The sequence below is a fragment of the Bos indicus x Bos taurus genome, chromosome 29 (assembly GCF_003369695.1).
Source record: "Bos indicus x Bos taurus breed Angus x Brahman F1 hybrid chromosome 29, Bos_hybrid_MaternalHap_v2.0, whole genome shotgun sequence".
NCBI classification, from domain to species: Eukaryota; Metazoa; Chordata; class Mammalia; order Artiodactyla; family Bovidae; genus Bos; species Bos indicus x Bos taurus.
In genome coordinates this window covers 16,072,512-16,100,212 of record NC_040104.1, presented here as the reverse complement: position 1 = coordinate 16,100,212, position 27,701 = coordinate 16,072,512, and the positions used below count along the sequence as shown (strand labels likewise).

General features: G+C 47.7%; 1 protein-coding gene across 8 annotated transcripts in view; it reads right to left on the bottom strand.

Moving 5' to 3' along the window:
• Nucleotides 1–27,701, bottom strand: part of NTM (neurotrimin) — a 964,242-nt gene that overhangs the window by 410,977 nt on the left and 525,564 nt on the right. For 4 of the 8 annotated variants that reach the window (XM_027531739.1, XM_027531740.1, XM_027531741.1 and 1 more), the window contains exon 1: nt 7,474–8,410. In XM_027531739.1, the coding sequence (XP_027387540.1) occupies nt 7,474–7,640 (167 nt within the window). In that variant the 5' untranslated portion in view covers nt 7,641–8,410. Of the gene's footprint in view, nt 1–7,473; nt 8,411–9,093; nt 9,430–27,701 lie in introns of those variants that run through there. The other 4 variants (XM_027531737.1, XM_027531742.1, XM_027531738.1 and 1 more) reach the window with 2 other exon arrangements.

Sequence of the window (27,701 nt, the reverse complement as noted above, 5' to 3'; positions counted from 1 at the left end):
TAGACCGCATCAAACCCAACATACTCCATCATGCCACAGACCACACCAAACCTTACACACTCCATCATGCCACAGACCACACCAAACCTTAAACAATCCCATGAAGCCACAGACCACACCCTTACACAGTCCATCATGCCATAGACCACACCAAACCCAACATACTCCATCATGCCATAGACCACACCAAACCCAACATACTCCATCATGCCACAGACCACACCAAACCTTACACACTCCCATGAAGCCACAGACAATACCCTTACACACTCCATCATGCCACAGATCACACCAAGCCTTACACACTCCATCACGCCACAGACCACACCAAACCTTACACATTCCCATGAAGCCAGAGACCACACCAAACCTTAAACACTCCATCATGCCACAGACCACACCAAACCTTAAACACTCCATCATGCCACAGACCACACCAAACCTTACACACTCCATCATGCCACAGACCACACCAAACTGTATACGCCCCCCATACCCAATTCCTAAAACACTTTCAAAAAGGGGGTTCTTGTGCCCAGGACAAAGAAGAACAAAAAATGCACTTGGTTTCTGGGAGGAGATGAAACTAACGACGAAGAAAAGAAACAGAATGAGGAAAGTCCTTTGTTACAAAAAGAGAAGGAGCCTAGAAAACAGACAAAACCTGTCCAAGTCCCAGCCCCTGTCTCCATTTGACCGTGTGGAAATGGCTGGGAAACGGCTCTCTCTGCCTTCCCGTCCTTTGCCTTCCTGATGTGTAAAACTGGAATAATAACTGGCTCTGGCTCATGGAGCAGCTCCGAGTGTTCAGTACGTCTCTACTGGTAGGGTGCTCAGCGCCTGCCTGACACATTGTCCCACAGAGTCGCAGGCAGAGCTGATACAGGCTAAGAATGCTGACTTTAGTGGCCGAGGAAAGAAGCAGTTAGGAGAGAGCTTGGTGGTAAACGCTGGCCAGGTCCGTCGGCGGCATCCCAGGTGGCGTGAGGCCTGTGCACTTAGTAGTACAAGCTGACCTTGTCTCAGGCACACAGGTAAGCAAGGGCTCCCAGTGTGTGACGCAGTGTGGGCTGGGGGTCAGCTCCTCCTCACTCTGCAGGAAGCCTCCTTGTGTGAGCTGATGTCACCAGTCTCACTATCTGGAAAACTAGATGGCTGAACCCCCTGGTCTCTGCCATTCTTTCTCAAAAGAAAAGAGAAGCATTTCTGCAAACCACCTAATCTTATAGGTGAGGAGTCCCTGAGAAACAGGCTGTCACTCTGCACCTTCTTCGGGCTCTCCTATGAACTCACATGTCCTTTTCCTTCTGTCCAGCATTTGGCTGGGTTTTCAGCTTTCCCATTTTAGTTTTTGGCTCCTTAACAGGCTGAGTGTGCTTCCAGGAGCCTCTCTCCACAGTCCCATCTGTCCAGGCTCTTCTGAGCCTCGGTCCCCCAGCAGGATGCCTGGCGAAGTGAGTGCACAGAGGTCCATCCTGGGAGGGGCCAGGGCAGCACCCGCTTCCCAAGTGGCATTGCTGTTCTGCAGGAGTTAACTCAGAAGCATCGAATCAATAGTTACCTGACCAGACACCCACTGACAGCAGACTCCAAACAGACAGAAAGAAGGATGGGCAGAGAGGCGCCTCTCTGTGCCCCTCTTTATCTTGAAAATGCTCATTTCCCTGAGATCTATCTAAGGCTGAGTACATCCTCAGAGAGCAGCAGCTCTTCAAAAGCTTAAGGACTGGGCAGGAAAGTGACCTGGCAGAAACATAGCATGTGTCATGGGCGCGGTTATGAAATAGCAGACAATTGACACAGACCATCTGCGATCTGGACAGAAGGACACCAGTTCAATGACTTCTGTGTAGCTGTGCCCTCCTCAAGAGCACCCTCATGCCCAACACAGCACAACCCAGACAGAAATGACACTGAGCCAGGAACACACTCAGGCCCAGGACAACTCTGGACAACTGAGGACAGAGGGCAGAGAGGGCAAGGAGGAGATGGTGATCTCAGACCCACGTGTCTTCCTCCACTCATGCAAGAGCTACATCCTGAGCACCTAGCATCTCCCAGATACTGCACAGGATAAGACAGGAAAAGACAGAGAAGACATCAAGCCTCAAGTAAGTTACAACCTGCTTGGGGAAGACAAACCCACGAGCACATAACCAGACAAACGAATGGAAAAACTGCTCTGAAAATAATCCAGGATGACATGCCAGCCCAATCCTGGTGGAAATGCTAGGGAATCACTTTTATCTGGGTGTCAGGCTAGAGGGAGGGAATTCCATCTGAGCTGAGGCCAAAATGATGAAGAGCCACCACCGTGGGAAGAGCTGAAAGAGGGGCATCACCACAAAGGGAGCCACACGTGGGAAGGCTCTCTAGCAAGAGTAATCTTTCTGTGTTCAAGAAACAGAAAGAAGGTCAGGGTGTGCACAGCACAGAGAGGGAGGCAAGCCAGGCTTTATTAGCAAAAACCCTGGTCCAAGTCATGCACTAGGAACTAGGAACGGAAACCTGAAGGCGGCATAATTCTGGTTTCAAGAGGCCACGTAGTAGTTGGAGAGACTCACAGAGGACCCACCAGCTTTGAGAATGAAATGTTAAAGGCTTTCCAAACCTGAGTAACACGCACTTCTTGCAGCAGAAGAGGCCCCTCGGGGTTCCTCAAGTATGGAAATCACATTGTTCTCTGCTATCCCCTGGAACTGTTATGTGAAACCCCACTTCCGTCTTGTAAATTTCTCACTTTTTTTCTTTTAAATAAAACATCCCGCAGTGGCAAAGCCTCAAGTCTCGGGACAGGACAGAAAGTATAGTTCAGCTCTGATACCCACTTACCAGATCTCACCCAAGGAGACAACTGACTTCACCAGTTGCCTCGTTTGGGGAATCTATGAAAACGTGACATGCATTCATCAAAGTTGTCAAGTGACATGGTGACATTTAGTGATAGTCTAATTAATGAGAGCCACACAGCTGATATCTCAGGCTCCCCTGATCCCATCAGAGCAGCACAGTCATGTCCACTGGGAGGAAGATACTGTTCTCTGACCACAGGCAGACCACCCACCCACCCATTAATGGACACAACGTCCTCCACGATTGATGACCTCTTCGACCTCTGCGCCCACAGCCCAGCCTTGTGAGTTGGACCCAAGGTCCTGGGTGAGAAGCTTCAGCCTCAAGCCTTTCCACACCCAACATCCAGCTCACGCCCTTCAAGTAAGAACCATTCCACACATCTTGGCTGGACCACAGTTGTATGGAGACTGGGTGATATTCTGTTTTGTTTTGTTTTTAGCCATCTCATCTGTTCAATGGACATCTGGGGGCACATGGCGCTCCGGACACAACATGGCACATGGCGCTCCTGCTTCCAAGAGCTCGCTGCCCCCCAACCACAAGGAGAGGGAAAAAGGAGATGAATGCCACTGCAAGACAGGGCAAGAGAGAAAATGAGTGGGGAGACACCAACCACTTGAGAAGAGTCATCAGGGGAGCATAGGACGCGCTGGGGAAAGCTGGTCCTGCAAAGTCAAGGACTCGGCATTCCACTAACTCGGCCACTCACTAACGTGTGATCTTAGGTAAACTCCCCTCTCTGCGTCTCAGCATCCTCATCTATAAAACGGAGACGCATGTGTGTGTGCTAAAGTCACTTCAATCACGTCTGACTCTTTGTGGCCCCATGGACTGTAGCCGACCAGGCTCCTCTGTCCATGGAATTCTCCAGGCAAGAATACTGGAGTGGGTTGCCTTGCCCACCTCCAGGAGACCTTCCTGACTCAGGAATCGAACACACGTCTCTTACATCTCCTGTATTAGCGGATTCTTTACAACTAGCACTGCCACTTGGGAAGCCCAAAATGGAGACTTCGGGCTTGTAATTTGAGATGTAATAGATTATTAGATCTATTTCAGAGAGTTGTTGTGAGGATTCATTGCGAATAACTGACCAGTAACTGATAGTACTATGCATTTATTTTGGAGAAGGAAATGGCAACCCACTCCAGTATTCTTGCCTGGAGAATCCCACAGACAGAAGAGTCTGGCAGGCTATGGTTCAGAGAGTTGGACATGACTGAAGCGACATGCATGCATCTATTTAACATTATTACTACTGCTGCATAATCTGGCTTCCAAATCTCCTAGCTGTGCACCCTTAATCAAATGATATAAACTCTCCAAGCCTCAGTTTTAGCATCTGTAAAATGGGGGTGATCATGGCACCTACAATCAGAGGGGTGGCATTAGGGTTAAATGTTTATGTTATGAGTTTGGTGATAGGTGAAACAGTATATAAAACACCTAGAGTACTCCTTCAGACATAGTGAGCACCCAAGAAACTTAAGTTAATATTATTATTATTATTTCACAGTCTATTGTATGAAACCTCACTCTTTTGTAAAAATATGCATACAGACTATTGGCAGGAGGGCAGAAGGAGTGGGAGACTGCAAATTGTCTGTAATTCTATTCAGACTGTGGATGCCATACTAGGTGAAAGGTCTCCTGGTTCTTCCACAAGGATCATTAGAGCTAATTGGAGGAAATAAAACCTCCTAAAAAGTTCCCTCACATTAGAATCTGCTGCTGAAGCATGCATTCTTTGGGGACTGCAAAAGATCCTCAAAAAAAAAAAAAAAAACAAAAACGAAACTGGTGAGAACAAAGCAGAATAATATGAAATTAGAGCAAAAAGTCCTCTGCTGGTTGAGGAGAAAACTACAAGCGTAAACCTCATGGTCACCCACGGTGACTTGAGGAGGGTGGCTCCCCTGGCAGGGCTGGGGTGGTCAGGGCCAGCCTGACTGGGGTGGGTAGCTTGGTGACATGTTGAATCAAGAAATAAGGAAGGGAGGAAAGAAGGAAGGAGGGAAAGGGAGGGAGGACAAAAGAAAGAAGAGACCAACATACACACAATAAAACCCAAAGGGAAATAACCCAGAGCCCTGAACCACTACAGTGTTGCAACCTGAAATCAGGTTACATGCAAATTTCGCAATTTCTGTGCAAACAAAATACATTCTGATATTTCCTACTTGCTTCTCTGCACAGAGAATCACAAGAGGCCAAGCCCATGTCTGAGGGCTTAAGGGCTTCTCCACGGAAGTGCACCCCACCATGGTGGCCCTTCCTCGTCCAGTGAGGGAGGGCGTGCGGAGGACCAAGCTCGTCCTACAGAGATTCGAGCACCCCCGTTCCCTGCGGCCCAGCTCACATCCCCACTCAGGCCCGCGGCCAGTGGGCTGGCATCAGACAGATCCCCGTTCCTCTAACCCCTGCCCCGGAGGGCTCCCTCCACTGGGAGGGTCTCTCTGCTGCGTGATGGGAAGACAGTCGGCCCCAGGGGCTGCCTAAGTGTCAGGGGAAGCTCCAGGAGGGCCTCTGCGCCAGAGCTGGGCTGTGGAAGCCCCACAGTATCCCACTTCTTCCATCTACAACCAGTCAAGACCAGTGAGTCCAAACACACGTCAAAATGCAAACAAACGTGAGAGCAAGAGAGAGACGGAGAGAAAGGCCCAGAGAAAGCCAGCAAGAGGCACGGTAGTGAAGACAAAGAGAGAGAAGCCAGCAGGTACACAATCATGCGATTTTTCAAGAGGAGCTGCTCCTACCCAGGCCTGGCCCCGGGTGGAGCATATGCTGGCGGGGTCCTGATTCTCCTGAGCCTGGGGGCTGCCTGCCGAAGACCACACCCCGGCCCACCCATATCCCCTCACTGTTCCTATACTATGGGAGCTACTGACTGCAAGACCTCTTGGTCTTGCTTCTTTATCTCCTAATGTCTACAGAGCTGACTACCTTCCACCTTCTTGAAAGTACCATTCCATTCATGTCTACAGTGTTCTCCGGTACGACTGTCTCTGTCTTATCTCCTGGGGGCTACACCTTGCAGCCAAAGGTTGGGGGACAAAGGGCACATGCAGAGGACACTACATGCCATTCACTATATTGCTTCAGAGGCTTGTTTTTGTGTTTCTTTCTAAACAGTCTGAGATCAGGACACATTTGAAGCGTCCACGAAATCCTTTATAAAGCAGACACACAGCTATTTCGGGTATGAGGCAGTCAAATCTTTAACCTTTGCTCAAAATCATCCCTAACTCAGGGTTCCGTGGAAGAGGTGGATCCCAGAACCAAAGAAAACCTAGCAATCCTTGGGGGCATGGGTGTTAGCTTGCCAGAGACAAAGGAGCATGGGTGCCTACAGGCTTCGACAGGCCCTTAAATCTCACCCCTCCTCCGGCAACATCCTGACAAGTCAGCTTTGTAACCCATGCCCCTTCCTCAACATTTTCTATCCTGTGGGTATTGCCTCATGCATCATCCATAAACCTTAGAAGGACAGTCACAGAAGGGGTAAAACAGTGGCTACCAGCACCAAGGTTGTCTCTCCAAGAATCTTCATGCACAGAGAATGGAATACTGCCACACTACCGTGCAGTCAGCTCAGCGGTGGCCCAGTCTGGGAAACTTTATTTAAGCAAGCACATCATTCTTTCCACGAACCTTCTTAACTTCTACCTCCTGCGGACTCTCATCAAATTCCAGAGCATAAGATCCCCGCTTACAATCACTGACGTTCTGTGTGGCCCTCCTGTGTGTGGTATGGTTTGTAGACACTGGAAATTGGAGTTAGCATTTCAGGAGGCAGGGTAGAAAGAGAGACAGGCTCATCCTACCTCACACAAAACATAGCCAAGATTCTTCTTCTCTTCTTCCTCCAGCTCCTATCAGCCTGAACCCCAGAAGTCCATCAAGACCCAACTCAACAATGAAATCCCCTTTCCGTTGGGTAGATGAGCTTTGCACACACTGCTGTGGAGGACAGCACCACTGAGAGAGCAAGTGATATTTTCCAAGGAGAAGTCAGACTCATGTCCATGGCTTCGATCTCAGGGCCATGTTCAGATAGAGAAAGCATGTCCCTCTGGTCACCAGCTCGAGGCTCGAAGGTGCCCCAAGAAAGCCCAGACAGTCAGACCCAGGACAAAACAGCCGCTCGACCAGAGTATGGGAGCTGGCTGGCAATTTCCCATGGCATGGGCAGAGTGATGGCATTCACAGGAAGCCAGACCCGACCTCTGGGACTCATTAACTTCAGAGAAGACTGCTCACGCTGAGCCCCAGCCAGGCCCCCAGTCACCACACCACCAGCTTCAGGCAACAGACAGCGCTCAGGACCCTGGCCTCCATATCAGAGACCCCCTGGCCCAGCGCCCCTCCTGCTTACCAAGTCCTGAGCCAAGGAGGCCAGGTTTGGGAAACAGCTCATCTCTGGAACCGCTGAACGTTTCCCCATGACCACCACCTTTCCAGGCAGAACACCCAGCTCAGCCATGAAGTGGGCAGCCCAGCGAAGCAGCGAAGCCTCCCTGCAGCAGCTCCACGGTACGCACCTGCACCCCGAGCGCTCTCCCCCCACGTCCCCTCCACAAATCACTGTCGATTCAGAGAGGGATGGCGGCTCCCTACCTGAGGGTGGCGCTCTCCCCCTGCCGGACCGTCACGTTGTCCATCGCCTTGGGGAAGGTGGCATCTCCGCTGCGCACGGGCACTCCTGTGGGTACAAGGAACAGCAGCCTGAGAGACACGACCACGAGGCACTTCCAGGGCAGGAACAGGGACCCACAGACCCCCATCCTCGACAGCCACAACTTCCCAGAACTCCGGCGGCGGCTCGGCACACGCCCCCCAGGCGCGCACAGGAAGTGGGTGGGGTGGGGGAGCGAGCACGGGGACCCGGAGGCGCGGGCTGGAGAAAAAGCGCGCAGACTCCTCCAAGTCGGGTGTTCCTCCCCAAATCGAGCCTCAGCGCTCCAGCCTCGGAGAAGCGGTTTCCACGGAGGACATCCAAAGGGGGCTGCCTCTGTGCTGCTTGGCCGAGAAGGTGGCCGAGAGGAGAAGCGCCAGACAGGTGCGAAGGTGCGGGCACGTTTCAGGAGCCCCTTCCTTGCGTTAACAGTTCAGGCATGGCACTTGGGAGAGGAGTAAGCACTTTGGTACTAGAAGGGGACAGGGGTGGGTTGGATCCGGCCACCCAGAGATGATCTGAATTCCTCAGTTCCAACAAGGGCAGGTCCAATACTTTCTTTGTAAGTTTCGGAAGAAGGATGGCCAGCAGATAAGTCTGTAACAATAGCAGAGCCTAAAAGTGGAGCACGCAGAAGGCGCAGGGGTGAGCCAGCAGGAGAGGGAGGCTACGCCGGGCTTCGTGCGATCCGGACGGGGGTTGCTGCGGCAGCCGCCTTGGTCAACTTCCTCCGAGCCCAAATGCGCGCTGCAGCCGCCGCGATGCGGCCGGTCTAGCCTGGGCGGTCTCTGCAGCGGCGGCCCTTCGCTCGCTCGCTCGCTCGCTCGCTCGCTCGCTCGCTGGGCAAGGCGAGGCGCTGCCGGCCCCGGAGCCGTGCGGACGCCAAGCTCAGCGGCCGCCCCCGGCCTCCGCGCCGCCGGCCTCCCGGGAGCAGCCCCGACGCGCGCGGGCCCCGACCGCCGGGGTTGTCATGGCAGCAGCTCCATCACTGACCGCCGCTCTCCGCGGTGCCGGCGCCGAGCAAGCGGGCGGACCGCGCGCATCCCTGCGGGCGGCGGGCGCGGGGCGCGGGGCGCGGGCGCCCACCTTAACCCCCGCCGCGCCGCGCTGCGGCCGTGCACGAGCCCGGGCGAGGAATTTAACCATTTCCCCCCTTGAGGAGCTGTCATTTCCAAATTAAGAAGAAAGGCAAAGTTACCAAGCGGTCTTAATAAGCCCGAGACATCTTAATAAGGGTCACAAACTAATTAACTAGGAAAGGAAAACCCTGAAGCATGCACGTGTGCACGTTTAAAATTATCAGATTAATTCATTAGCGTTTAGAGTAAATTTAAAGTGTTGGGAGGATGTTCTAGAATAATTCCATTTATTATTCAATAGTCAACGCCCACCCCACCAACAGCCGCCCCCCCCCCCCCCCCCCCCGCCAAAAGCTCCTTCAAACATCATTCTAAATAGAGATCTTCCATGTATAAAACCACTGCAAAATCACAGAAGCCTCTTAGCGTGCGAATCTGGCAAAACCACATCAAAATGTTGGTCAAGTTCCGACACTGACTTACATTCTCTATTCTTGTTCTGTCGACATGAAAAGATGCTGGCCCTGCAGAGTGCTCATTTCAGATGAATGAGTGTGAGCCCCTGGCATTACTGATACCGAAGATTCCCAAGTGCCCAGGGCTTCACACTCTTGCAGAGCCGGTTTCATCTTAAGAGGTGTGTTTCTCAAATTCTTGAAACTCAGGGGGAAGCTGCACTGGCCTCAGTTCCTGTCACTTCTCCTCTCTGGCTGCTGTGTGCCCACCTTTGTATGTTTCCTCTTACTTCAGCTCTGATGGAATGTGGCTCCTTCCCTCCTGGGCCAGGCTCCTGAGCAAGGGGGAAGCCCCGAGCTGCACACAGCCCACCCCGCATGCTAACACCAACATGATTCTCTGCTTGGGGACTCCTGTCTGAGCTCCCTGCACTGACCCAGATTCTCCCTGGGGAAAGAGAAGAGGCAGTGTGGCTTTGTTTTTCCCCTGGACTTTCTCCCAAATCCAACCAGGAGGCTTTTTTTTTTTTAACAATTGTTAAAAAGCAACAATAACAACAAAAAATGTGTTCTTCCCAGAGTCATCCAGCCACCATCAAAAAGAAACTGAATTATTCCAACTAAGTCACTGTCATATAAGGGTCCTGGTGCCATAAAGTCCATGTATCTTTCAACCAATCATCCCAGGTACGTGTAGATAACACGTGTGTGAATGATGCACAAGCATTTCACTCCTCATACCCCGTGCCCACAACTGCCCTGGGTTGGAAGGGATGGAGGTGGGTGTGCAGATGTGGAAGCCAAGCAAGGTAACAAAGAAAGACTGAGAAGGTATGGCTTCCTCTTTTAACAGGTAATCAGAAAGTGTGCATGCGTGCATGCTCAGTCGCTTCAGTCATGTCTGACTCTTTGCAACCCCATGGACTGTAGCCATCCAGGTCCCTCTGTCCACAGGATTCCCCAGGCTAGAATACTGGAGTGGGTTGGTCATGCCCTCCTGCAGGGGATCTTCCCAACCCAGGGATGGACCCTGGGTCTGCTACATTGCAGATGGATTCTTCACCCACTGAGTCACCTGGGAAGCCCCCAGAAAATGTACTACCAGGTAAAGTTGAGCAACTCACACTGAAGATCAAACTTAATCCATCATTAGACCCATTTCCCCCTCGTTTCCTCCACTGACTTTTCTAATATTAAATTCTCAGGGAAATCCATCTGCTACTTTTAGCTGGTGGGGCCATTTGATATATAACACCAAAAAAAGAAAAATCAATTGTCAACTTGTGACCACAAAGGATGACTTTGCTCTCAGGAAAACCAAAAATGATGTCTATGGGGAGCAGGAGATTTTGTTTATGTTTTTGAAAGAAGAAGAGAATTAACCGATTTCAGCACCAGTCCATTCTTGCCAGACCCTATTTTGTCTCGATATTTGCAGTGGGAAATCTCGGGGAAATAGGAAATCGCATGATTTCCCCGAGCTCAAATGTTATATGATAGCAGACGTTAGGTGTGAGATCATGATTGCTGACCTCAGTCTGCTGAATTTGGGATTCTCCCGTAGGGCTAAGGAGTTACCTCTGACCATCCACCACCACTGTAACCACCCCTCCAATTCCTCTTGGTAAACAGGTCTTAGCACCTCAAGTAGAAACAAGCACAGCAGTGGAGAAGGGAGAGGGACTCTTTCTGGGGTTTGGAGTCATTTTCCTCCAGACTTGAGAATGGCAGGCATGACTCCTTTCATGATAAATTCTCATCCTGGCTCTTGCATCTAATTCCCAGGTAGGTACAAATGAGCATTAGTTTTTGCATCTCGGAATGTGTGTAATGACAACAGCCAGCCTTCCCGAGGGGCCTACAGACATGATTAACTCTACGGTAAAATACTTAGAAATCCATTTAAGGTAGAAGATGGTTTATTAATATATTTTGCCTGCCACTGCTTCATTATTATAGCCAGGCAGAAAAAGAACTCTTCTCACAGGCTCTGTAGGATGTTCGGCTTATACCAGTCTGCGGGCTCTTGGTCTGAGATAGACACACCGTCTTTGTGTCTGGCTGGGGAAGGGACAGTGGTGAGCCGCAGCCTCCTGGCCTGGCCAACAGGAAACCCAGCAGAGATCAGGGTGGACAAAGAAAAGCCACTGGCAACCTCATAGCTGCTTCGTGGACCCAGGGATCCAAACTTCATTCAAAAATGGAAGTTGAGAAAGCGGTGAGAGGTCAGAGATGCCGGCACAATTAACAAGGCAGAATCCGTTTTATTGAAACTCGTGATTGAAGCGGTTTGAATAGATGAAGATCAAAATCATATGTCAGCTCCCGTCTCATCGCCTAATCCCTAAATATAACCAACACTTGGTGGCTTATCTTATATCCTGTCTCTTGCTTCATAAAAACTGCTGGATTTATTTTATTTTATTTTTTTTTTATTTTTTGCCCAGCATATCCGAGTTAATGAAAAAGGAATGACAGTCAGAGCAATTTCATTATTTGTGTTCTTTATAGAAACAACTTCCTTTCTACCTCCTGGAAAGAGGATTCCTAACGAGCGCCCACCTCCACCTTCTCCCCTCCGTGCCCCCGCCCCATCTCTCTCTGCACCCCCCTCTTCCCTCCTGCATACACATATACTGTATACATAAATCAACTTGTCACAGCTTGTCTCTGTGCTGACAGCTGTAATTGCTGCAGGTTATAAAAATATCTATAGGACAATGCCTTTCAAGCTCTCAGGCACACACATACACACTCACACAAACTGTCTGAATGAAAGAAAACAATCATATTCCTTTAATAATCCTGGGACTGCAAAGGAGGGGGCACGGAGGAGCTTGCCGTGTGGACTGGAGGGCTGGCAGGCAGGTGAGGACGTGGGGGAGATGAAGACTCCCAGCAGTGGCACATCTCCACACTAAAGAAGGGATGGAGAAGGGAACACTTGCCAATGCAAGGGAAATCGGCTGTTTTTGTTTTTCCCTGTGTTGCCTACAGCAAGCTGGGGTTGGTTGAAGAGCAGTGAATTCTCCATACACACAAGAGACCGAAAGAAGAGCTCTAGCCTGAGACATGCCTGTGCTGCTGCTGCCTTCTCTAAAAAGGCGAAAGGCCCCCCTCTCCTGGTGGAGATTCCAAATAGGAGCTCAGGCGAGAAGATGTTGCTTGCAGGGTGGTTACAGAGAATGGGGTGGCACCAAATGGACAGCAGGATGTTTAATCAGGAGGGGCGGGGTCCATCTGAATCAGTGATGGCTCTAGGGGAGTGAGGAAGGGCTGGGCTCTAGAAGAATACGTGCTCTTCTGTCCTGCAGAGGATCAAAAAATCATTGTTCATCTGGGCTAGAGTCTGGTGTGTGAGGATTTCAGAGGGAAGAGCCAAAGAGCAGCTTGAAGAAGGGAAAGAAGCATCAGAGGAAAAGAAAGCGGTCATGAATGGAGAGAACTGAGGAGGAAGGGAACAGGGCAAAGGTGAGGCTGCTCGTGGATTGTGAGAGCCGTGAAACTTTGTAAGTTACAAGAGGAGAGGTTGTCAGCAGAGTAATAGGCAGACAGAAAAGGAAAGAAGCGCCAGGCAAATGAGCAAAATCAAAGTGACGTCAAAGCAAACACCAGATACCCAGAGGGGAACAGGACTAGAGTCAGGGGTCCTGAGGGGAACCATCTCTCTTCTTCTACGTTTGGGGTCATCTTAAGACCCTGGAGTCAGAGAATGACAGAATGCTAGGGTCACAGGGCACCTTGAAAGACATGTAACCCACTCATTTCATAAGGAGGTAGGGAGCGAACCCAGCAGAGAGGACCCATTGTCATGGGAATAAAGTTAACAACTGGTAAATCAAGACTAGAACTCAGGGCTGCTGGCCACTGCCCTGTTCTCTTGGCCGTACCTGGCAAGTAAGGATACTGCTTAAGAACCAAATGATAAAATATGTCCCATGGCTGCTACATCTGTGCAAGAGAGAACCATAGAAGTGTTACTATTATTTTGCCCGGTACTGATGCTTCTGAGTGTCTGATTATTCAACTGAATTCAATATAGCCAGGAAATGTTGAAGGTAGCCAAGTAGACTTTGAGCTCTTCCTATGGAGCAGAAACTTAGAGATACAAAGATGAAAGACATCACCCTGCCCTCAATTTGCCTACAGTTGAGTGCTATCGGAGTTGTCCATGGTTCTTTTTGCATTTATATCCCTGGAAGCCCCTGAGAACAGTCTTATTGCCAAGAATGAGCTGGGATGTGCCTCCTAGTTGGGAACAGTCGATCCTGTTTCATGTGTCCAGATTTCCAGCTAAGCTTCATTGGAAGTGGCATTAGGGTCTCCCTAGTGGTTCAGTGATGAAGACCCCCTTCCAGTGCACGGGGTTGGGGAGCTAAGATCTCACATGACTCATGGCCAAAAAAATCAAACTTGAAACAGAAACAATATTGTAACAAGTTTGATAAAGACTTTAAAAATGGTCCACATCAAAAAAAAAAAAAAATCTTTAAAAAAACAAAAATAAGTGGCATCAGAGGTGGTGGAGTACTCTCAAGGATGTTAAAATTGTAGGGAAAACATTCATCTACTTGACAAACCGCGTTTTTAGTGCACACTAAATGCCAGCAACGCACTAGGTGCTGGATTTCAGCTGTGGGCGAGAGAGACAAAACCAAAAACCATCCTGTGTCTAACCCTCATTAAGGACACTGTCCAGCAGGGGAGACAGATGTGAAAGTAAGAACTTCACAAGACGTAGACGTGATGGTGATCAGCACTGTGGGGAAGTGGAAGAACAGGCGTGCTAGAAGGCTCTCACAGAATGGGGAAGATCGGGAGATGAAACTGGGGCTCCATAGTGAGAAGGAGTTGAGTGTGCAGGTGGTGTGTGCCGGAATCTAGTTACAGGCTCTCCAGAATGTGCACAACCAGAGACTGGAAGGAGGCTGGGCCAAAGTTGCCTTTTATATTCAGACTGTGCTCCCTTAGACTGAGGGTGGGGACGTCTGAAGTGCTCTGTCTGATTGGAAAGCCCTAACTGCTTCTTCGCCCTGTGTCCCTGCATTCATTGATTCATTCAGTACATATTTATCAACTAAGGATGACCAGTGGTTTTGGACTCAGACAGACCAGAAGTCAAACTTCGTCTCCATCACTAACTGTGTGACCTTGCGGGAATAACCCAATTTGCAAAATAGTGCTCAAAATGGTACCTACCATGAAGGGGAGGTATGAGGATGCTATGAGGGTCTGATGGACAGAGGGTAGCAGAGGGCCTGGCAGCTGCAAGCCTCCCATGGGGGGACCAAAAGGGGGCCACGCATGTGCTCCCCTCCTTCAGAGGGGCCTCGGTGGGATATTCATCCTGAGAACCCAGGAGCTGCCGTCTCAGTGTCGGGAACCATCCCTGGGCACATCCTGAGGGTGTCGTTCCTGGAGCAGGGCAGAAACTTCAACTGAGATGTGGTCAGAAAGGGCAGTCGCTGAGCTTCAAACCAAGGCAGGAGGAAATGCGTGACCCTCCTGTTCCCACCCCAAGGTCTTGAGAAGCACACAGGATCCAGGCCCATGGGAAGCAGCCTGAAGCTTGAGAAAGAGGACGGGGCTGCTTCTCTGTGTGGCAGCCTGGGTACCTTTGTCTGTTCAGGCTCCCACATACACCAGGAAAGGACACCACCTGAGAAAAGGCGAGACGCCTCCTCCGAGCAGCAAATGAGTAGCGCCTCTGACCACTTGCATGCAGCTTGGGTCCCTCTTTGCTCCTGTGGGCCTGGCAGTGGAGCCCAAAGCCCCCTACCCATCCTAGGGTCTAGATTTACACTAGTCAATGGATATTATTAATACCATGTAGCTTCGGCCTCATTGCTCCCACTTCCCACCGCTGAGCACCCCAGTGCCTCATAGCCTCGTGGAAGTGAACAGGGGTGACCTGCACACACCTGCCTGCACACACACACAGACTCCAGTTCCAAGGTTAGATGATGCAGCTTAACCAGGGTCAGTAGCGGCTGTCTCAGAGAAAGAGCCTTTGGATGGCAACCGGCCAACCCCAAACTTGGAGCTTCAACCCCAAATGTACCCTTAGAGGAGCTTGGCTTGCCTAGCCATGCCCTGATGCCTTTCTCCCTAATCAGTTACCTTCAAGTCTCTCTTTAACCTTCTGTCTGCATTTTTTGCATTTTCTCCCCAGCCAGGAGCAACTGCAGAAGACAAAAACTGTAATGAGACAAGAATTTGCTCGATAACATACGGGTTCAATTGTACTTCTTACCGGACATGGCATTTTGTAAACATCATTTTGTAAACCAGAGTATCTGGATCCAAGTCTTAACTCTGGCCAACATTAGACAAGTCTCTTGTTTGTTTGTTTGTTTTTTAGCTTATTTGTTTTCAGAAAAACCAACATCTCCATGAAATGTAGGTCTTTGAGAAGATCTGGTGCCAACCAATACATCCAAATGGGCTAATGCACTTTTGAAAGCTGAAAGCACTGTTCTGCGGTAAGATAATGGATGGTATCATCGACTCAATGGGCATGAGTTTGAGCAAATTCCGGGAGATAGTGAAAGACAGGGAAGCCTGGCATGCTGCAGTCTGTGGGCTCACAAAGAGTAGGACACAACTTAGCTACTGAACAGCAACAGTAGGGTGATAGCTCGTAGAAGGCTGGGGTCAAGGGTAAAGCATTTGCCACTCCCCAAGTCTGTCACTTACAGGCTGTATGGAGTTGCTCAAATCACTTCTAGTTTCCCTCTAAGTGAGGAGTTGGGATTAAACAACCTCATAGTCCCCTTTCCGCTTCCCCTGTGGCTCAGACAGCAAAGACCCCACCTGCCAATGCAAGAGACATAAGAGATGCGGGTTCAATCCCTGTGTTGGGAAGACCCCCTGGAGAAGGGCATGACAACCCACTCCAGTATTCTTGCCTGGAGAATCCCATGGACAGAGGAGCCTGGCAGGCTACGGTCCATAGGGTCACAGTATCGAACACGACTAATGCAACTTAGCATGCACAGTCCCCTTCCAACTCTCAGTCTTTGGTTTTATTGCTTCTAACACTCTTCTTGAAATCAGGTTATCCTTCCTATTTGCTCATCGGTTCCTATTATTGAGAAACTGCCCTCCTCACCCTGTCCTTCCATTGTTCCCACTCACCAAGGTGTCCATTTCAAAACTCAGAAAACGGTGGCGCAAAGTAATTAATGAGCTGCACTGGATCTAAGGCGGGCAATGGAAGAGCCAGGATGATTAAAAGTCTTCCGATAAAGGGTTTCTTTAAAGAAAAGAAAATCCCACAATGCAACCAGCAATGTTAATCTTCAATAAATAGGCTGTTAATATTTAACTGGCATTTATTTAAACTTACAGTAACTGTCCTATTAAATCTAAATTAATTGCCCGTTTGGGACTCTCCCCCTACAGCCTAGCTGGGACATGGCTGCCTGGATCATAGTGTGTGCTAGGCATCCAGCCATAAAGAGGAGAGTTCAGCCTCCTTCTAAGACTGGAAGATTACAATAGCATGCTTGGAAGGGCTTTAGAGGTCAACTGGACCAGGAAGTTTTATACCCTGTGTTTTGGGGCTTTCAGGGGCCCATTTTCCCCATCTCTTCAGTAAGGGCTTCAATGTGTGTTCTTATCTCTGCATCTGCTTCTCTCCACTGTCGTCTTTCCATTTTGAATTTCTCTCTTTCCTTTCTGCTGGTGACTTTCTTCTTTTACACCTCATATTTTACACTCATTCTGCAGTGGTTTCGTCTCAGTCTTTCTTTGAGTTTGTTAAGAGAGGCCATTTAAGTAAAATACATAGCAATTTCTGTGTTTGTGAACATGTGTGCATGTGTGTGTATGTGTGTGTGTGTATACACATATATATGCTATATATATATATATATACACACACTAGTGGAAGAATCCGCCTGCAGTGTGGGAGACCAGGGCTCGATCCCTGAGTTGGGAGGAGGGCATGGCAACCCACTCCAGTATTCTTGCCTGGAGAATCCTAGGGACAGAGGTGTATGGTGGGGAGTCGCAGAGTCAGATATGACTGAGCAAGTAAGCATAGCATGTGTATATGTGTGTGTGTGTGTGTGTGTGTATAATTGAATGTGTCATAAAGAACATTTTATAATGGCAGTTGTATACAAAAGACCAAGAGCTGTGAAATAATCCCTGAGTCACACAGCTTTAGAAGGGGCAGCAAGAGTGTAATTGGGTAGGACTGATCTTTGCTATCCCTGAAATCAATCAATATTTTTTATTATAAATGTTGTCACAGCAAAACCTCTGGAATGCTATTTTGCTATGATTTTAACACATTCACAGCATTTCACACACACACACACACACACACACACATATTCATTGCTTTCAGTTTTTTAGTGAAATGTGGATTAAAGATAAACACCTCATCAGATGGGTTAGTGTTGAAGCTAAGTTTCCTCAAGAAGTGGGAGCTGGTTGAGACTAAATTATCTCACCCTGAAGTTTCTGAGGGTGTAGGTCCCTGAGTTAGACATATGAAGGCTCACTGTCTGCCTTGCAGGGCCTGGAGAGGCCTAGTGATGGAGAAGGGATGTGGTGTAAGATGGATTTAGGGAGGAGGAATACAGGGTGGAGCCGAGGGCAGGTGGGCAGGTGAGAAGGCATGTTACACATTCTTAAGGGGACTAAATGTATTCTCAACTGTCCGCTCGTGAAAGGCTTTACTGTGTGCTGCTTAGAAAACCCGTGTTTCTTTGTGTTTCTAACTAATGCACAAACCATCCATTTCCTTTTTGCTCCCTTACTTCAATCATCATCAGGTTAGACTAGAGATCCTCACAGTGTCTTCAGTTGGAAAACAAATCCTCTGTTTTATTTAAAGAATAAAGCATCTTTATTCTTTATTTTATTGAACCTTATAAATTCAAAAAATAATGGAACACATTTCTGCATGTTCATGCATCTCCCTGGCTTTCCCCGTGTCCATCTTTCATTGTGCGCTTGCCTTTGGAAGTTCAGGGTCTTTTAAGACAAAGCAATGGCAGTGACAGATATAACCTCACATCCTCACAAACTGGGAGCTGATGTGGGCCTTCCCTCCTAGAACGGAACAATTTCCCTGAAACCTGTGTACGCTTTCTTCATCTAGGATACCAGAAAGCTACAAGAGGTGCTGCAGGTAATGAGACAGTCAGTGACCTGGGAGTGGCCTGGGAGAGGGGACTTTGATGTGGTTCAGGTATCCCTGATCCTGGGGAGGGAGAGCAGGGAAAATGTTGTAAGCGGACATGGGAACATGGACAACACAAGCAAATAATTCACCTAAGCTTTCACGGGAATGCCCACAAGGTGTCAGGATCAAGGATGCCTTCAAGAGAAAGTGGTTAATGAAGATACTATCTTTTTCTTTCAAAAGTAGAGCATTGAGCTTAAAGCTAAGATGGAAATCAAGATCCAGATTGACATGTTTCTATCTGGAGAAGCACTGGCACCAGATTCTCCAGGGGAGAGTTGCTGGGACAAACCAAATGTAGTATTTCTATCAACAATCTGCCGAAGGGGATTCATAGAGAACTGTCCCACGTCTGCAAAAAACATTAGGTCCCCTTAAGTAAGTAAACCTTCAGTTGACACGATGAGCTATAAATAATCCACAAAGTTATGCAAGTGTGCAGAGAAGTGGGTGAAATGCAATGTCACATATTTGAGTAAAGATCATGGAAAATGCCTTGATCTTTGATACTTTTTCACCCTAGACTCTGGGCAGTAGGCTAGGAGCAGTGATGAGCAGTGGATGGAGGGGCACGGATGGTGAGGCTAATGGCTCTGACTTTTAGTCCAAGCTCCACAAGTGGCCAGCTTGACCTCAGATGATTTTCTTCCCTCTCAGAGCCTCAGTTTTCTCCTCTTATTAAATAGGAATATGTCCTACTCCACATACTTGCTATGCGGGGCTAAATGAGATGCCAGATATATAGTACCCAGAGAAGGAGCTGGCGGGTGGCACAGCCTCCACGTGTGTAGCCAGGAAAACAATGCCAGAAACAGCCATGGCTAGTGGCTCCTGAGTTAGGGGACTTAAAGCGCATTTTTGGAATATGATAGTATCTTGTTAACAGGTATCAGGATTTTTTGCCAAAAAAGAAATATTGGGAGTAACATTTTATGAAAGCTCTTGGAAGAATATTGGAAACAGAAACAAAGAAGCATTTTATTTACTCAAAATCACTGTGTCTAAATTCTGCAAATGGCACTCATAGTACTTACTGTTACACCTCACAAAGCATCCAGGAACTTCACGGGCCCAGCCTCTGGTGAGGAATCGGGACCCACTCTTAATCTCCCCTGTTCTTACCATTGCCCACTCCCATGTGTTTCTGCAATTCCTTTCTCTCACGGATTCTTCACCTTCAGTGTCCAGTCCTTTCCAAAGCTCCACTTACCTGCCTGAGCCATCTTATTTTCTTCCTTGGAATAATGAGACTCCCTCTTCCAGGGATTTCTTCCGTCAGCTCTTACCAGATCTGTTTCAAGCTCCACTTTCAAATCAAGTTTTCCTGAAAACCTGACCACGTCTCCCCTCTCCCACTTCAGTCTTTAGTGGCTCCACGCAGTAATTTGAATAAAGCCCCGAATGCTTTCTGTGGTTTCTGAGCCTTCACGATGCGGCCTCGTTTGCTTTCGTCTTTTTCTCCTGGCGCCTCTTCCTTTATTGAGCCATGCCACTGTTTATTTTAATTGATGACTATTTTCATCCCTCAAAGGTTTCTCTTTCTCAACGTGGGGCCTTTGCAAATGCTGACTTCCTGTCACCAATACTGTCCCCACATTTTTCAGGCTAAATTCTATTCATCCTTCTACATTCTTATTCCCTCATAAAGACCATACCTATTCCATTCAATCAGGTAAAAGCCCACTGCATTGGCACCCTCTAACATTCGTAACACTTGTAAGAGTTTAAATTCGTATCCTCTTATATCCTTGATGTCTGGCACATATTAGGTTTTTGATAAATATTTATTGACTTTAAGTATAGCTGGGGGAAACTCAAAATTAAAATTATTTTCTGGCAGGGCAGGGACTTCCAAATGAAGGAATGTTAAGAAGATGAATATTTGGTATTCATGAAGTGTACGAACAGGGCGTACACACACTTAATGACCAATTTCTAGCTAGAAGTAACAACTCCAAGCAATTGAAAGATGGTAGTTTAAGGATAAAAACAAGCCTGTCTGTATAAAAGGTTAAACAGGCAGAAAATAATATCTAAATAGGATAAAGGGAAGTTTGGAAAAATTAATGGGTGACAGACCCGCTCTGGTTTATTAAGTTAGGGGTGTCTGATGTATATCTCTAACCTTTGAAGTATGATTCCCATGCAAAATGGCCACTGTCCAAAATGCGTAAGGAGGACATCTGAAGTGATATGACCTGGGGTACCTTTGTAATGTCACAATAACTTTGTTGTCCACGTTGCTGGGGATAATGGAAATATGATCATCTTTCTCCCTGCACACCTCACGGCAGCCCATTCTTCAACAGTTGTGTACACTTAGGAAGAAAAATTTTGAGATGCTGCAAGAAAAGATGAGTGCAATTTGTGTGAACGGTGACCCCCCAAGCAGGGGAAAAGCCCCCTTCACCCTTTAGGGAGAATTAGATGGACCACCTTCAGTTCTTACCTTCTGCTATTTGGCTATTTCCTTCACGTCCAATTCCTGATTTCCACTCTTAACTATGGGAGACCTGCTCCATCCTGAACCACTGTCTCCTTGAACATCAACTCCCAAGTGCTTGGGCCGCTTGCTCACCTCTTCTGACTCCCCCTTTCTGATCCAGCTCAACTTCCAATAACCAGAAGATGTGGGTCGCAGCATGGGTCTTTAGACTCCTGGTCCCCTGGTCTTTCTCCTCCACCTCGTTGCTTCCCTGTATCAGCCTACTTTCCCAGGGATGCGAAGGGCAATCAGTTTCTCATATCATTCTTTGTCTTTCCCTCTTGGGAAAGAGCACTATGACAGCCGTAGCCCAAAACAATAGGTAACACACAGACCTGTGTGCTGAGTTTACTCTCCACACAATTTGCTTCACCAGAAGGTTTCTAACTATAACTTCATTTGAGAATCTCTATTAGGCGCTTTCACTTCCTGAAGACACAGCTGAATCACATGGACAGGACCCCAGCATTTCAAGGACAGGGCAAACCCAAGACCAGAAGCACTCTAGGAAAGTTCCTCCCAAATAGAGAGAAGTTACTTTCAAGGAAGTTAGTTGGAAAGCTTGTTTCTGATCCACAGGGGCAATGAGTACAGTCTTCTCACACTGATTCAACAGGTGAGTACCAGGGCTGATGATATGATACAACAGGGATGGTCATAACCTCTGTCCAGACCCCAGGGCTACAGACAAACACTAGAAGTAACTGTACTAATAATCAATGAATCACAAGTGTGATGCACATGACAAAAGGACAGGGGAACAGAAAAAGGAAGGGACAGTGTCTTGTTTATAATCCCTCTATTTTTAGCACAGAACAGGGTAACATAGATGAAATCATATGGGAGTGTAAGAAGGATGGTTGAATGAATAAACATGTAAGAACATCTAGAATCTAGCATCTCAGTATCTGTTCATGAGGCCAGGTGGTTGTCCTGCTCCATACACAGGCATCTCTCTGACCTTTTTCTTTCTTCCAAGAGGCAGTAGGTTCTAGGGAGCTGGGGCACCCTTCCCAAGTTCTTGTTATTTATCAAACCAAAATAGGACACATTTGCATATCAGGTTATATAAATATTTTCAGGGCACTCATTTTGCTCTTGGCAAAGCCAGCTTATCACGCTGTCATAAAAAGTCCACTCTAATCCCAACATCCACATTATGACCTCCTACCACTCTCCACCCAAGAAGGACATTAATAATCACCCATTATCCAGGGTGCTCAGTTTGAACTTAAAAATTGTGAAAAAACGATCTTATAAATTATTTTCCAAGGATATCATCTTTAAGTATTAACAGGTACAACTGACTCAGAATTCTGGGAATTGAGCATAATTACATGGAAATTGGCAGGCCACAAATGCCAAGAATCCTGTTAACCTTTACTATCTTGAAAAACCTCTCCTTGTAATTATCTCTTCCCTTTGTCTCAAATGTTACTGATGAATATTTAGAGGCCTAAGCAAACACAGAAGTGGATGGATTGGAGAAATCTTGATCTGTGTTTGGAATCCTGGAGTTTTCTAGGCATTCTATGAAATATCGAGATGCTAAATGGAGCACTTGGAATTCGACAATTTCCAGAACTTGTTTCCATCTTTGTACTGGCTCTGCTCTAGTTCTCTGCTTATAATTCTCCACGCTGAGTAGAAGCTCCTTTGCATTAGTAATTACAGAGAAATGTAGGTCAGAGGCATTTGGTGTCTAATGCAATTCCTGACCTGTTCTATGTCTTTGGATAAGTCACTGCATCTTTTCAGGGCTTCAGATTTCCTTTCTGGAAGTGAACATAATGACATTCAACTCTAACAGCAGCAATATTTGCAAAGAGCTTGAAACCTCACCACTGACATCCCTTATCTCACTTGTGTGGGCATGTCTACTACATTTTCCCTCCTTTCCGGGCTCCACTGCAACCATGAGGTCTCCCCTTGTTTCTTTTCTCCACTATTTTAATTAAATCTTAACTCATCTCTCTGCCTCCAACTCTGCCTTTCCCTAAACCACTGTTTCCTTACAGGGGCAGGATAGACTCCTGGGGGGAGGTTGATTGCCACTGTAATTACAGAGACACGTCAGCTTCCCATGCGTGTGGACCAGAGAGGCTGGACACTCAGCCATGCCTGGGACACTGTCACTGCTGTTGAATGCCCACCTCACATCTAAGCGAGTAGCCTAAAACGAACTCTATTTGATATATCAGCACAGAATATTTTTACAAGGTTTTAGCAGTCACTAATCCTTTAGGAATGCAACTACCTGTCAGCTAAGGGAAGATTGTGCTTTGATTTATTCAGCTCTTCACCAAGAGTTGTTTACTAGTTTGAAAGATCACATGACCAATGGTAAAGCTCATTGTATTTGAGTTGCCAGTTCTCCAGCCCCGAGTCAGTGTGCGCAGCAGCCAATAGGTTCACAGAGATTCTATGTACAGACACAAGCTTCCACATTTCATCACATCATATGATGTCACTGTGCCTAAAGATTTATTTTAGGGACTTCCTTGGGGGTCCAGTGGTTAAGCTTTCACCTTCCAATGTAGGGGGTGTGTGTTCAATCCCTGGTCAAGGAGCTAAGATCCCACATACCCAAAAAACCAGAACATACAACAGGAACAATAGTGTCACAAATTCAATATGTTAAAAAATGGTCTACATTAAAAAAAAAGAAAGATTTATCTTACACTAACTTGATTATTAGTCATTTTCTATTTATGTATCTTACAGATCCAGCTAGGACATTAAATAGGTCATTTTTTCAAGTAGGTATATAGGTAGCTTATTTTTTCTATGAATTTAATGTTCATAGAAATAAAGGTATTACAAAATATTTTTAATAAGATTTGGATCAGATAAAGGAGATAACTCCTGATATAAACAATTTCATACACAGAAACCAGTTTTATCTTTCTGAAGCATAGCTCAGTTCAGGAAAATTCAATGGCTCCCCCACTTTTACATATAGCAAATTCTCGCGTCTGAGTAATCAAGACTCTTAGAAATATGTCAGCCTAACTGACTAGGCTCGGTCTGGTCTCTGTTGTGGCCCCATCCACAGCTTTATCTGCCACCCTGGGGCTCTTGAGCCTCTCTTTATTTCCAAGTCTAAGCATTTGCTTAGACTTCTACAGGGTCCCTTCTTTTCCATGCAGATTTCTAAATCCCATTCAAACTTCAGTGTGTTAGTCACTGAGTCCTGTCTGATTCTTTGCCACTCCCAGTACTGTAGCTCACCAGATTCCTCTGTCCATGGAGTTCTCCAGGCAAGAATACTGGACTGGGTTGCCATTTCCTCCTCCAGGGGATCTTCTTTACCATCTGAGCCAATAGGGAAGCCCTAAACTCAAGGACCAGTTAAAATTTAATTTTCTTTATAAAATATTACTTTTACTGAGTCCCCCATCCCTCTCCTCTATTGGTTAGAATCAAACACTTTTAGGATACATTTGTATGCATCTCATTGAGAAATAATTCAAAATATTGAGTTTATTATATATATTTGTATTGTAATTGACTGCCTATTCATCTGATCTCACCTAGAAGGCTGGAAGCTCTCTGAAGCCAGGTAACACTTCTTGTTCATCTTTGTACCTTCTCAGAGCTGAGCAAAGAGTGTGGCCCTGAGCATGAGTTCAATAAACAACCACCGAATTGAATGAGCAGCTCAGTTGTGGAGAGGGAAAGCTGGGGCACTATTTTCTTTATCTCAGCTTGAGGAAATTGAATTCTCAATGAGTTCTGAAAGTTTGCTGTACGCAGGGCATCACACGAGGCATGCTATGGAGGTAACCAGACTTCCCACATGGCGCAGTGGTAAAGAATTCACCTGCCAAGGCAGGAGATGTGGGTTCGATCCCTGGGGATCTGAAGGAGAAGATGGCAACCTGCTCCAGTATTCTTGCTTAGGAAATGCCACGGACAGGGGAGCCTGGCAGGCTGCAGTCCATGGGGTCTCAAAGAGCCGGACATGACTGAGCACACACGTGCAGGGAGGTAGACACCTAACACTACCTCATTTCAGCCTGCATCTAGGCGGACATCTAGAGGTTGGCCTACATTTTGCTGAAAGAAAACAGAACTTTTCATTGCTAGATTGGCTTTTCAATATAAGGGTTTGGATTATATCACAGTATACGCCACTGATGATGGAAAATCCATCCCGAAGACTTGGTTGCCAAGTAGAGCGGTAGGTGTCCACTTCACCAGACTACGTCCCCCGTGGAATGCAAGCAGAAACAAGTCATGGGTTTCCCAGAGCCCTCGGGCTCTCCCGGTGCTGGAAGGGTCAGCCTCCTGCTGTGCTCCCTGGCCCAGCTCCAGCCCTGAGCGAAGCCATCCATCACAGCCAAAGCCTGCCCTTCTCGCACGCTGCCTGAGCTGGAAATGGAAGTGGCCTTTTAACGGAACATTGTCTTAGCATTGTGTGAAGCAAGGCTGACAGAGAAAGGAAGATTCATTCCTGACACCAATCACACTAATATCTGTCACCGAAATGACATTTTCCCTTTAATGATGAAAAATGCATCAGAAAAGAGTGAGGAGCAGGAGCAAGCTCCATCAGCTGCTCCGGTCTGATGGGGAGGAAGTTCAGCAACCGGCTGGTGACTCAGGGAGAGGAGAGGAAGGGCGGCCAGTTGGTGATCAGCAAACACAGTTGGACCCTGGTTTGGAAGAGAGGGGTACAAGCAGATGGAAGCCCCTGGGTAGACAGTGTCCCTGAACATCTGACTAACGTCTCATTAGGCCTTCTGCCCGGGGTTTTCAATAGAACGGCCCCATTTCTATCAAGCCCAGGCAGGGCTGCATATCGGCTTTCAGGGCCACCATCCACGTACTGCTTTCCTGGTGTTTCAGACAGTAAAGAATCTGCTCGCAAGGCAGGAGACCCAGGTTCAGTCCCTGAGTTGGGAAGATTCCCCCAGAGAAAGGCCTGGCAACCCACTCCAGTATTCTTGCCTGGAGAATCCCATGGACAGAGGAGCCTTGTGGGCTATGGTCCACAGGGTCACAAAGAATCAGGCACGACTGAGGTGACAAACACCACACACACATATTGTACCATATCCAGGTTTGCAGGGTTAGTCGGCTGACAAGATTGCAGAGCGGGTGGACATCCCACAACCCTCATTCACGTGCCGTCTGTGTCATGGAAGGGGGACACCAGAGGAGCCCAGTCTACACCACAGGCGCCATATGCATGTCCAGGAGGGTCTGTTGCTGGGGAGGATCCACGTTTGGGAGAAGGAACTATGAGGCCAGCGCTCTGCAGCCTGCACGTACCGGGAGGCGGCACCGCAGAGAAGCTCGTTAGGCAGGCATATTGCTGGCAGCTAGAGGGAGGCTGCTCCGTCATCTCAGGTGTTCACAGAGTGAACATTCCCCAACAAATCGCAGATCTTTATCTACAAGCCCATTGCTCACAAAGACACCAGGTGCTGACAGCTTTATAAAATCCTTTTTCTCCCCTCCTTTCCTTTCTACTCTCTCAGAGGCTAAAAATGCCAGCTAGTCGCCTTCTTATATCCATGGCTGACCACATCACATGCCAGTAGATGGGCTGTCCTGCCCTCATCAAAAGATGTGTGTGCACTTGTCCAACTCCCTTTGCTCCTGCCTTTTTTTTTTTTTTTTAAGACCTTTACTCTTTATAAGAACTGACTCATTTGAAAAGACACTGATGCTGGGAAGGATTGAAGGCAGGAGGAGGAGGGGATAACAGAGGGTGAGATGGTTGGATGGCATCACCGACTCAATGGACGTGAGTTTGCGTAAACTCTGGGAGTTGGTGATGGACAGGGAGGCCTGGTGTCCTATAGTCCATGGGATCACAAAGAGTTGGACACGACTGAGTGACTGAACTGAACTGAGTGACTCTTTTTAAATTTTAAAACATTTTATTTAGCTGTGCCAGGTCTTTGTTGTAGCATGTGGGATCTTTGAACTTCGTTGCAGCAGGTGGGATTTAGTTCCCTGACCAGGATTTGAACCCCAGGCCCTGCCACACTGTGCATTGTGAGCATGGGGTCTTAGCCATTGGACCACCAGGGAAGTCCCTGCTCCTGTCTCTGATCACAGCCAGGTGATGGTATGAGGGCTGGAGAAAAGCAGCTGCTTCCCACTCATGGAATGATGACCCCACGTCTCAAGTATGATGGAGGCCAGCTGTGATATCCTGGGTCCCAGATGCTATTACTGAACTTTTGGTCACCCCACCTCTAGGCTTCTTTGAAGTCCTGATTTTCTAAGTTTCCATTACTAAGGGTTCAATTACTTGCAGCCCAAATCACCCTAAACATCGCATTGGCTTTTCATCAGGAAAACTGTGTTAATTTTATGAAGATGACAATCTATTTAGAATCCTTTACTCAGCCTTAAGGGCTTTTCTGGTGGCTCAGACAGTAAAGAATCTGCCTGCAACGCAGGTGCCGAGGGTCCGATCCCTGGGTGGGGAAGAACCCCTGGAGAAGGGAATGGGACCCCACTCCAGTATTCTTGCCAGGAAAATTCATGGACAGTGGAGCCTGGCAGGCTCCATGGGGCCACAAAGAGTCGGACACAGCTGAGTGACTAACACTTCCACTTTGCTTCCACTCAGCCTTGAATTGGTCTTGCTCTGTGTGCACACGTGTTCTGCTTCCTGCTGCCAGCTTTCTCTTACTCCTTCACTCATATTTATATGAATAAATACTGGCATACACAGGCTGACTCAGGCACCAAGAATTCTACTGCACCAGGGTGCTTCTAAAGTTTGCATGCTTTGCAATTCCATATGACATTAATTAGCACAGCACCCATATGCTAGCTAACCTGCCAGAAAGCAACCACATCATTGTCCTCTTTTTGGAGAAGGAAACTGAGTCATGTAAGTCTCTATATTTGCGTGAGTGGGCTTCCAGCTCCCTCTCCTCCCCCAACGTTCACACTTTTAAATATACTTTAGACCGGCAGGGATGCA